At 31.3% G+C, this 13,190-nt stretch overlaps 1 protein-coding gene across 7 annotated transcripts in view; it reads left to right on the top strand.

The window, feature by feature from the left end:
* The window catches only part of LOC124530283 (cAMP-specific 3',5'-cyclic phosphodiesterase-like), a 155,233-nt gene extending 145,418 nt beyond the window's left edge, over positions 1-9,815 (top strand). For 6 of the 7 annotated variants that reach the window (XM_047104363.1, XM_047104359.1, XM_047104361.1 and 3 more), the window contains 4 exons: positions 2,550-2,643; positions 5,601-5,719; positions 5,861-6,988; positions 7,231-9,815. In XM_047104363.1, coding sequence (XP_046960319.1) covers positions 2,550-2,643; positions 5,601-5,719; positions 5,861-6,988; positions 7,231-7,293 — 1,404 coding nt within the window. In that variant the 3' untranslated portion in view covers positions 7,294-9,815. The remainder of the gene's footprint in view (positions 1-2,549; positions 2,644-5,600; positions 5,720-5,860; positions 6,989-7,230) is intronic. The other variant, XM_047104360.1, reaches the window with a different exon arrangement.
* Positions 9,816-13,190: the final 3,375 nt, after the last annotated feature.

The following is a 13,190-nucleotide window of genomic DNA, read 5'->3' as shown; positions in this document are numbered from 1 at the left end:
ATTTGTATATATTTCTCCGAAAATATATGATTCAATTTTACATATTTTTTTTTAAACATAATGAGGATGACATTATTGTGCGTAGGACTACTTTAATTAATATATTTATTAGTAAGATGATTAAGAAATAACCAATACAAAATCCTATTTTTGTCCATGTTTTCTCAGTATTTTTTACTTAAACGTCGAATATAATATGAACATAAAAATATTGTATTCGTACGCGGATTTCGATCGCTGTATTTCTCCATTGGGCCATCTCAGCATACTGAATCAGCACTAGGTGAATGCTTATTCTTGAAATTTGTATTTATATAAAAAGAGTTGCTTTGTTAATTTTTTTACAAAAAATGGTGAATGGCAACGATCAAACTGCTATATCACTTCGGCTTAGTCATCTCGCCATTAATAGAAGTTTATAAAGAACTAGCATTTTTTTTCATTAAATCTGTCATTGACATTTGTAGTGGTAGTTATATTAATATCTTTTTTTGTTAAATTGGCAAGATGTTGGGATATATTTTTTGATAAAATATGTTTGATAAACAATACATTGATTTGACAAAATCCTTCGTCTTGCATAAGTAATTCTTTATTTTATATTAATCATTGTAATTCTGAAGAATTTTAAGCATCCAGTCCGAGTAAAATATTTATAACGGCTATTGTAAAAAAAGGTTCTATGTGCCAGTATTTTTTTACTAATAACCCGCATGTTTGTTGAAAACAGTTTGAAACATAAGATTGATATCGTGAGTTGTGCTAGTGAGACCTCGATCGTTCAACTTCCTATCCCGAGTATGTTGTCATCAGGGATAACAGGCAAGGTGATAAGAAAGTATGTCAAGATCATGTCTAAATTTAAAAAAAAAACTTGTCAGTCGTACTGGGATAAAATGGATAAATGACGCAAAATGTTAGCATTAAATTACAACATAATATCAACGTTTACTTCATATCAGTTTCAAGTAAAATTCAGTAGTAATATTAAAATGCGATATTATTTAATATTAGACAAAACATTGAGTATTGACTACATTGAATTCTATATATAGTCCATTCTAGTAAAAGATAAAATGCCGATAACTTCAAATGTTATAGGTTAATATTCGAGACGAATGATTCTAGCCAATATCTAGGAAAACATCGTGGGATAACTTACACGTGTCGGAAAAAAGTCTGAGACATGTAAACACATGTATACCTATACCGGATTGGTAGATAGCTATCCGCTTTTTAGCGGTTTATTAAATGCATGTTACTTTCGCGCAAATTTTGTATAATTTAAACGTTGTACTAAGAAAGGTACCTACTAAAATATTAAATCACAAACACTAGTATGTCTTTGTATAAACTCATTTGGGTAGGCACTCATAGGTACAGCAAACGTTTATTGCTATATAAAAATGTGTTCGCTTAACTATTCACAAGATACATAATGTTTTAAACTAAATGAGCTAATAATGTTAGTATTGACGAGAGTAAGAAATCTATATTAACACTATGAACGAGAAAGTAATTCTCTAATCTTCCTATCTGCCCTATCTATGTGTAATGTTCTTTCACAGCTAAACCTCTGAACTGAATTTGCTAAAGTTTGGTTTGATGTAAGCTTGATTTTCTACGAACGACATAGGTTCGTTTTTTATACCTTACACCGAACAACTAACCCCTAAAACACGAGAGAAGTCGCAGGTGACATCTAGTATAGAATAAAAGCGAAATATAATTAATAGAATACGGATCAGTAGTTGATATTTTATCAAACCAATAGCAAGTTTAAATTAAATTTGCTCCTTTATTGTTTTATCTAGTTTAATATTTCGACACACTTAATATTCAACTAGAGGCAAAGCAATTTTTCAACCTCGATGTTTAACGAGCTGTAAATTATCATCCATTGAAAGCTTGATTAAAGTAATTGATATACGACTTCTCAATTTTACCAACCTCGCTGCTAATTCTAGATAAAACTGATCAAGGGCGGAATACAATTAAACTTGCATTGTTGTCTGAAGCTCATTTTGTCAGTGACAACCAAACAAAAGCAATTTTTAGTATCCAATTTCTACGTCAGAAGTTACGTTGCGGTATTATAAGGATATATTAATATGCCATTATTCTTACCGATCCCAACCCTTTTGTCGTCAAAATTCATGAGGAAATTAGAAAACTTGGAAACTAGATTACTGGTAACTCATATTACTGAGAAGGTATATTTCTGTACGTAGGCGCCGATGACGGATAACGCTCCGCTAAGTGCGAGGTACCATATAATGACGCTTCAGTTCACCGATAGCGCTGTTAACAAACGGACGTTTCTTTATAATAGCAGCTACAAACATTTACGACTATATACGCACAATATAAAAAAACTTTTTGTATTGAATTTGAATTAGGAACATTTGATTGAACTGTTTTCGTTTATCTTCATGTGTTGTGAAATGCGCGTGTGTGCTGAGAGACAGTGCGTTCGATGTGCGCCGGCCCGTTGGCTCAAACGCCGTGCTGCTAGAATGGCTCGTTCAATCGAGATTTTGCATTTACAGTTCAAGCGGATGCTGAACAAGGAGCTCAGCCATTTCTCAGAGTCGAGCAAATCCGGAAACCAGATCTCAGAATACATCTGTTCTACTTTCTTGGGTATGTATCATACTTTTATTATATTTGATCTTTACATCTTAACTAAGTTCATTTGAATTTAACCAAAATATTAATTAATATGCCATAGAAATAACTTTGCACACACACCCCTTAAAAATATTTTTTTTACTAAAATTGTTAATGTATGCGTCGTGTTGTTTGTGCAAAGATCCATATTAAGTAGATATACTTCTCCCATATCTTTAACTTGACGCTTTGCTTTATTATTGTACGATAAAAGTACGTATTAACTGAATGCAATAACATCTTATTTATCAGTTGCGACTATCACAAAATAGTTGATAATAATCCAAGTCTATAGAAGTTCTTAATAAATATTATATATAATTAGAATGATAAGTATACGATACGTAAATACAAATATATTCGTATTTCAAAACATTCCAATTGTTAATAAAAAAAGTAAATTAAACTTTTTATTAAACAAAAACACACGATATGATTTTTATTACCGAAATATTTTAATATAAATATTGTTATATTTGATTAATGCATATAGTGTAAATGATCAATTGAAAATAAATTTCAGTAAACTTTATTTAAATAACTATGTACGGTTATTGAAATTATATTCAATAAATAAAACATAAAAGATTAATTCAATCTGCATGTTTTTGTAGTTGTATATGTTGAGTTTTGTATGTTAGGTAGGTACGTACCAGTGAAGCTTACATGTTATAGTCAGGACTCTTTTTCCGGTCAAAACCACTCTTGGTTGACATCAGATAGTTTTGATAATTTAACATTGCAGTTTTTTCAATCTTCTGATAATTATAGTTTCATCAAATCAACTAGTGTTTTCAGAGAAACGATAACTGTAATTGTTTAACTGTTATAAAAGTAGTTTCTAACTTTAACATAGTCAGATATTAAAAACATAACATGATTGATTTGAGTAAATAATAATTAACATATTCGACTCAATTGACGATACTGTAATAATTATTTAATATTTTCCTTATGATTGGAATAGGTTCTTTACTTCATAAAATATTATGTATGATAAACGGTCATTAGTACCTACTAGGCGCGTTTACATAAACAAAAAAATGTATTAAATGACATATAAAACTCTTTCTTTTTTCTATTTCTATTTTTTTCTAAATTCAAAATGAATAACATCACATATAATTCCTCCAATATTTAAATAATTCATTTTATTTTTATGTTGACATTTTGCATTATCGTCGATCGATTTCAAGTTTTCTATTATTGAAAACAAGTTTAAACGTATCAGATAGTAAGAATTTGTATAATAATTGCCGGTTGGTTTTTTTAGCATAATAATCATAATTTATACTTTTTATGGACTTACTAATTCGAATAAGAATATTTCTCAAAGAGATTTAAATCAACATGATCTTAGATAGCAAAATATTCGGGTTTTCGTAAATTCTTGGAACTTTCATACGTAAATAAACATTAAACGAAAATGTATTACAAACTACTAGTGTGCTTAACGCGTATGCTAGGAATATTATTGGCATTCCAAAGTATTTTGTTTGGCAATATGTTGTTCAATGTTTACAAAATTATTTTTGGTAAATTCAAATATTATTTACTAATAATAGAATCATATATATCTACTACATAGTAATGATATATCAAGGCTGTTACACTTGAATGCTAGAGATGGCATGTTGAGATAATAATTAATTTGTTTTGCTCCTCCAAGCTAATACGTTGCATTTAATAAAGTTCTTTACTAAAAATAGAATCATATTGATGAAACGTATCTATGTATGTATTTGCAAATTTAATTTAATGCGCGCGATACGCATTGCAATGGAACTTTATTTTGTTGTCGTAAACAATTATTTGATATAAATTATGCGCCAATTTTTTACGTTGATGGCACTATGCCAGAAACCTTCACATAAGTCTCAACAACAACTGATCAACTTAAAAGTATGAACGATACATGAACGCGTAGTAAATAAATAAAATTGACTGGTAAAAAAATATATAAAATGTTACATATAACACAAGTTTGTAAAAGAAATTAAGAGTAAAATTAACAAACTTTCCCTTTTAATTATAAACATTTATATTTTATCCAAGAGTTTGTTTTTATTTTTGTACGTCAACGTGAAACTATTTTTCTCCTACTACGCCGCCGTAATATACTTGCTTGATTTTCTAGAAAATGAACGCGCATTAAGTAGGTACTCGTACTATCAAATTAATCTGAGATTATGATCCTCCGTAAAGTACTTATGTATTCATTTGGATTAATCAATCTTATATTTTTAGTTTTTTAATCTGATCGTGTAATTAAATGATTAGTCACAAGCGCTCTGTAAGTGCTAAATATAACTCTTTTGAAGAACTAATAGATATATTATTACTTTTTAAAACCTACAATCATAGTTACAAATTTTAAAAGAAAGCACTGTTTTTAATAATAATAAATATTTTTTATTAATTAGTGGTGTTACCAACAATAAATCAGAACATTAAGATTTATGGTGTTATTGTTGGTTTTAAAATATTTATAATGTCTATTTATCGAAGATAAATAAAATTCATTGGTTATAAAATATTGATAGCAATGATGACCCAGAAATATTTATTATTATAGCTTATATTAGCACTTCATATATTTACCTACTTTCTTTCGGCATTGATACCCAATGACACAATTTTGGACAGATAAAAAAAATATTAGGTGTTCCTATTCAGTGCCTATTTATTTGCGCAGTTCGTTCTCTGCTACTAATTCTAGGTCATCATAACATTTGCTAGACCGCACGTCGACTGCTGTTATCAACTATTTCCATTGTTAATCAAACAATATATCTGATTATCTACGTGCAGGACTTGTAAAAGTTTAAGATAAATAATTTATTTGCATATATGATTAGTTTTAATGATTATTCTTATATTAAATTACACTATTTGTGAAATTTAATTAATAATAAATTCACTATTTTTAGATAAGCAACAAGAGCTTGACTTACCATCGCTACAAGTCGATGAAACCACCGAAAGATCTAAGAAAAAAGAAAAGCCACGACATGCGGGACCGGGGGCTACTATGTCCCAAGTAAGTATAGTAAGTAAACACAATTGATTTAAATTTTTACTTATTTTAAGAAAGCATGTCATCCTTCATAGGATTTACCTCTAAAAAAATTAAAAATATTCATATAAAAAGTTTATTCGATGTAGTTGTACATAATACATATATTTTCAGATTTCGGGCGTGAAAAGGGCTCTTACACATACAAACAGCTTCACGGGAGAACGTGTCCCAAGACATGGAGTTGAAACACCCCACGAAGAAGAGTTAGGCCGCTGTTTGAGCGAACTTGATCGCTGGGGAGTTGACATTTTCCGCATTGGAGATTTATCATGCGGGCGCCCTCTCACAGCTGTCGCTTATGCCGCCTTCACATCGCGGGAATTGTTATCCACGCTACAAATCCCCGCACGTACTTTCCTTGCCTTTGCTGTTACTCTCGAAGAACACTACGTTCGTGACAATCCGTTCCACAACTCATTGCACGCTGCAGACGTAACGCAATCAACTAATGTCCTTCTGAATACACCCGCTCTCGATGCAGTGTTTACACCCCTGGAGGTATGCGCTGCTTTGTTTGCTGCATGCGTGCACGATGTTGATCATCCGGGACTTACGAATCAGTTTCTCGTCAACTCCAGCTCTGAATTAGCACTTATGTATAATGATGAGTCTGTTCTTGAAAATCACCATCTTGCCGTTGCCTTTAAATTACTACAAAATGACGGATGCGATATATTCGTAAATCTTCATAAGAAGCAAAGGCAAACATTGCGAAAAATGGTCATTGATATGGTGCTTTCAACTGACATGTCAAAACATATGAGTCTACTAGCAGATCTTAAAACAATGGTAGAGACAAAGAAAGTTGCTGGGAGCGGAGTATTATTACTTGACAACTATACGGACCGAATACAAGTTTTGGAGAATCTCGTACATTGCGCCGATCTGAGCAATCCCACAAAACCATTACCGTTGTACAAGCGATGGGTAGCGTTACTTATGGAAGAATTCTTTCAACAAGGTGATCGAGAACGAGAACATGGCATGGATATTAGTCCTATGTGCGACAGACATAACGCGACAATCGAAAAATCTCAGGTCGGTTTTATCGACTACATCGTACATCCATTGTGGGAGACTTGGGCAGATCTTGTGCATCCAGATGCTCAAGACATTTTAGATACTCTTGAAGAAAACCGCGATTATTACCAAAGCATGATACCTCCCTCACCGCCACCTGCACCAGTACAGACGCATTCAGGAGCCGAAGATGAACGCCCCGAACAAATACGTTTTCAAGTAAGTTATCATAATGTTTAATGTAGTACTCCTCTTGGGAATAAATATTGTTCGAAATATTACTCAATTTATTTTAAAAAATAAATAGAAAATTATTTATTTATTCATTTTTAAAATTAAATCTTCTATTGAAAATAAAAAAGTCTTCTGGGATGTATTATATTTTGAAAATATTTTATTTCCAATTACGCGCTAAATTGGAAAGTTTGAACAGGTTTCTTAACACTATTAAATATTTCCAGGTTACACTCGAAGAGGGTGAAGGTTCGGAAGAATGCGAAGGAGAGGGTGATGGTGGAATGTGACGGAAATTAATGGGAATCTGTAAGAAACTCTCTGAAAGAATGCAGGTTTGGTGGAAGCTCTGGCAGTAGAGGGTGGACGCAGAAGACGAACGCCCCGATGTGGTTTCTTGTTGATAGTAATACTTGCCAGTGGCGTAGCTGTCGCTGGACAATCAGTTCATTAGGACCCCGAAGTTCAGGTAGACTACCCCAGAGGCTTACTCCTAAAGGGAAGAAGCACGCCTATTTTTGAATTTGGGGGTCCACTTGTACTTTAAAATCGTCTAGCTATGCCACTGAATACTTGTTGACGCTTACTCTCGAAATGTAACGATTACCATACATCGTGACATTTCAACAAAATATTTTATATTATGTGATCACTTTGCATTGTTGTTTAGAGTTACCTAACGACTAAATTGTCCCTCCAATGATTGTACATTCAACTTTCAAGTTTCGTCTATCATTTGTTTTTTTGTTTACCAAAGAAAAGATCATTTTGTTCGTTCGAGTCCCATGAGTAGTTTGTCTTCAATTCGTAAAGTCGTATAAGTAGATTTTAGATGCCGACTTCGTGTATCGATTCGGCTAAGTAAGGACATTGAAAACGCTTATTAATTGGTATGAAAGGGTAATTTATATTGTCATATCATCCACGTTTCTCATATTTAATACGGGTTTGCGATAATGATGTTATTCACGAAAATATATTAACATAATAGGTATTCCTAAATGTAAACTATTGTAAGGTAAATTTCTAAATGCCTTTCGTACTTCTTGGTTGTCTTCTTCTGATTGCCGGTTGAATATTCGGTTGGCCTCTTACTTTAAGAAGCAAACCAAATTCATCCTGTTATATAGCTTTACTTGATTTGTTAACCTAGTAGCACCTCATTTCGTAAAAAGGATCGCTGGCGATCCTCCTTTTTTCTCTTTAGAGTAATGTATTATTTTTGTAAATTACAAACTTTATTATAGTTTGTTAACCCAAAAACTTAAGTCATGAATCCCTTAGAACATAATGTTTGTATATTCAACTAACGGCTTGAGGTCTTGAAGCGTTTCATTATTATTATAAGTATTAACAAAGGCGTGTTTTGCTAATATTTTTTTTTCTTGAGAGTTTAAATGTTTGCTGAAATAAATATTAAGTGCAAAGTAAAATAGAGCACGGGCCGGGTCTTGCAATAGCAACATAAATAAGTTATTATTGAAAATTGCGCACAACATTCACTACACGTGGCAAAAGACTCATTTAAATATGTAAAAATTTTTTTAGCTTTTGAACAACATAATTGCTAATCTGATCTATTTTTGTGAATATATCTCTCATACATATTATTGTTAACTGGCAACTATTGTACCTAGTTTGTAATAGGTATATTATGATAAAAAAGATGCAATACTTTATGACTTGTATTATGTATGCATTTTATATATTCATCGATGTTACTTTATAATTATAAATATTTGTGAGCTGGTCTCTTTACTTTCATGTACTCAAAAGATATTTGTTTACCTGATTGATAAATTTCAATTTTTTTTTTGCTTTTATGCTTGAGATATAGTACCTATAATAAAAGTATTATTTACAAGTATTCTTAATGTCATTAGCTCCATCATTCATCTGTGTCAAGAATGAAGGTCCAATGTACATTATTTTCGTAGATAAATTAAGATTTTATTCGGCGAGAATACGTACGAATGCTGTCGCCATGTTTATGAAATGTCTGATTTTAAAAGCATAGCATTAGAGTATGTCGTACAAAGACAAAAAAAAATAAAAAAAACGCTTAACTACAATTGTGTGTAATAGAAACATTACGCTTAGAAACATTTGTGTTATAATATACATAATATGTATGTAAATTATCTTGAATAATGTTTGTACTATTAGATCTGTGTGATGTCGCGCGATGTACCTACGTGCGCACCTAATCTTTTCTAGTTCTTATGTGAACAAAATCTATAGCCCATCTTGGCAAAAAATACCGATAATAACTCATCTTTAAACCTAATAAAATGTGTAACTAGTTATTAATATGCTCGTTGTTAATGTTAATTTCAATATAAATTGGTGTACCTATATTAATATTTGGATGGGTACGGTTAAAAATATACCTATAATGTACCTACATTTACAGATAGCGAATATTCGCTCATGTTTTACTCACATAATAACTACCTTTAAGTCATCTATCACAGTTAGCTAACTACCAAAGAACAATGATTTCCTAATTTCATTATATTATGTATATGTGCATCTGGCATGTCACTTTTTCGAATTACTTGTTTAGAATTAACTGATAAGTATTTCGCAGTGCGGTTTCAGTGTTATATATGTTTGTCGGTATGGAGTACTAACACTAAGATTGAATAAAAACCTAGTTAAATTATAAATACCGAGTTAAAAGTGTGCAATGCTGGTCATTTGCATTACTTATTATTTATGTTTAAAATAAAATAGCTTGTAATAGTTTAAATGAATATTTGAGTTGATTAAAAATATTAATGTATTTAGAATAAAAAATAATTGAAGTAAATTATGTATGTTTTATTTTTTTACCTTTAGTAATTTGCTTTTATTATTCATTTTTACTAAGCATTCTTTAAATTGCGAAATTGCTACGTATCTTTATCAAATAAGAAGACTAGCGATTGGACTACCTGATCATTAATCACCATCACACCAAGAAAATAACGTTGTAAGAAATTTCAAACTGGAACACAATAACACTACGTATTGCTGTTTGGCGTTAAGATTTTATTATTTATTTGAAAAATATAAGTTTAAATGTGAATATAATATATGGATTTGTGCGACATACGTTGTGTAATTTCAATAGTTCGGGGTGCCAAAATAAAATGAAGTTTTACAATAATGCTTCAAAGTTTCTATATTTTGTTACAATGCCCCGCAATCTTCGTAAATTGTTTTCGAATGAAATCTCAACCATTTTTAAAATAAGAAATAGTGTTATATGTCAGTATTAAACGCTATGATATGCCATGTAAAATAAAATTAATTATAGTCGTACAAATTATTGATCAGTTACAATAATAATAATTGTATTTAATAAAGTAAATTTAGTCATTTTTGTTATACTCATTATACGTAATCATAATTTCATTTAATTAATAATAATTGATATAGAATCAAATGGCATAACACCGTATTGGAGGCTAGGGGAGCCTACTTACTGTACTCTAAAACAATAGCGAAACATTTATACCAATATTATTTACATGCAAAATGATCTTTGTGTAATGAAAAGGCCACACACAGATTTGGCAAAGACTTCTATTGAATTTTATCTGTGCAACGCAGACGTAAGTCGGTGTATTGGAAAAGTTCGAGCTTTGTATGAGAAAGTCGGAGCTATTAATGAAAGTTGAAAATCTGTACGGATTCTGTCTGATACGTGTCTGGGTATTACTTAGAGCAAAATAATTTATCAGCGAATATTTATTGTGTAAGTTTTTACTGATTGAAATACCGGAGGGAAAAAAAGACTATTATTTTGTCACTGATATTTGACTGAACACTGAAACAGAAATGGAACAAATCAAATGACCTCTTGCACGGCTCCATCAACATTATTTTTCCACATTCCTCAACCATACCCTCCTCATTCACTTGCTTTTTTCAAATATATTTATAAAAAATACCTAAGTTTGTAGTATAACAGTCATAGATATATTTTATTGGCGAATTGTCATATAGAATCATTAAATGGTGTTAAAAATCATTTATCTGTTAATATTTAGCTATGAAATTTCGTTCTTAAGTCGATCTTGTTTTCATGGATTGGTTTCAATAATTGCAATAACTTAATACTAGGCTATTTTATTATTTCAGTGTCACTTCTACTGATTCAAAGAATAGATCCTTGTAGGCAACATTTAATGGTAAACTATTCGAATATATATCCAGTATTCCTTTGAATAATAAAAATCTCCAAAAATAATTACTCCTTACCTAACTCGATACCTACAATTGTGTCATTATACATATAGAGAGAGAGACTTTTCATAGTTAAACCATGTACCTAATTGTTTACAATAAAAAATGTGATTATTATTTACAAAACGGACACTTTCAGCCAATCAAGTTTTAAATATTTCTTAAAATTTAAATTTTATTAAAAAAAACTAATGTTAACTTTTCTTATATATAATTTTATTCATCTCTGGTAAGAACTGTTTACACCGAGGTTTGAAACAATACTGTTAGGAAAATTGTTTGAAAATTTTCATCATCAAAACTAAAAGTCGAAGGTTAATAAAAAGTATATCACATAAAAAAAAGCCCGCACAGACATTTTTTCGATACAGTTTTTTACTCAGACTTGTAAGTCTGTACAGACATCTTTACGATAAAAGTCTATGCCAAGTCTGCGTCGTGTAGACCTACCAGTACTGTACAATTTATTTAAAAAATACATATTCCCACTTCTGAAATAATCCATACCGAAAGAAATGGCATTAATTGATTTCCGTAGCAAGAAATTACCCTCACACTTTTGAATTAAAAAAGTGGGTTTAGATAAGTATACATCTATGAAAAATTTATCAAATAAGACACGAAGGTAGGTAGAGTATTCAGAAAAAATATCATAGATTTAGCATACACACGTGAAATAGATTAAAAGAAGACAATAATATTAATTAAATTAAACAATTTACTAATAAACAAAAAATAATTCTAACTACGAATTTATCTTATCATAAATAAATCACGAAATACAAATTACTTACTCAATCGAGCTTAAAATCCAAATAAAACATAAATAACACTTTTAATAAATATCCTTATCTTATTATCACTCCAATATCGACCTACAGTTCGAGCTCAAAAAGAAAAATTAATGGCTGCTTAATATAGTTTCGCGCGCTTTTGTTTTTTTTTATTATTATTCGTTTTAGCCAGTTATATGGATAAAGGGATCTTTAAAATATAGGATAATCTTACCTTCAATCAAAAAAATTAATCTCATGTATCATCATAGAGGGGAGCTTAACTTTTCAGCTAAGCTTTCAAGATCTCTTTACTTTCTTAAGTAGTATAAAATGTCAAATGTAAACCATCAAGTCAAAATCGCATCTATGTATAATGAGATTATTTGTATTTTGACAAAATCGGCAGTACATAGCTATATCGTCAAAAAATTAATCGTGGAATGGTCAGAGGTATGTCTCCTGGTCATGACGACCTCAGCATCGAACATCTAAATTACGGGGTTGCATTTGCCTCGCGTGCTCACCATGCTGTTTAAATTATGTATCAGTCACTGTTACCGAAAGAATTGATGCATACTTTCGTTATGCCAATAATAAAGAATAGAAACAGCTACAGTTATAGCCAAGGTGCTGGACGGTTTGCTTGACAGAAAATTATCTGAAAGCATTAACATCCATGACTTACAGTTTGGTTTCAGGCCAGGTCTATCTACAGAGAGTGCCATTTGCTGTCTCAAGCAGACCGTACAGTACTACACGGCTCGAAAAACACCAGTATATGCTTGTTTTCTGGACTTGTCGAAGGCATTCGATTTAGTATCTCACAATCTATTGTGGAACAAGCTTAGGTATGAAATCAGCCTAACTCCGGATGTCAGTATTGGTTCATACCAATACTTAAATATTGATATGACAACCAGAGGAAAGAGTTGAGATGGTCCAGTGATTAGAACGCGTGCATCTTAACCGATGATTGCGGGTTCAAACCCAGGCAAGCACCGCTGATTCATGTGCTTAATTTGTCTTTATAATTCATCTCGTGCTCAGCGGTGAAGGAAAACATCGTAAGGAAACCTGCATGTGAAAAATTTCATAAAAATTCTGCCACATGTGATTTCCACCAACCCGCATTGGAACAGCGTGGTGGAATATGTTCCAAACCTTCTCCACAAAGGGAG

The sequence above is a fragment of the Vanessa cardui genome, chromosome 6 (genome assembly GCF_905220365.1).
Source record: "Vanessa cardui chromosome 6, ilVanCard2.1, whole genome shotgun sequence".
Lineage (NCBI taxonomy): Eukaryota > Metazoa > Arthropoda > Insecta > Lepidoptera > Nymphalidae > Vanessa > Vanessa cardui.
The sequence above is the reverse complement of the archived record's forward strand: the minus strand, read 5'-3'. Positions and strand labels throughout refer to the sequence as shown.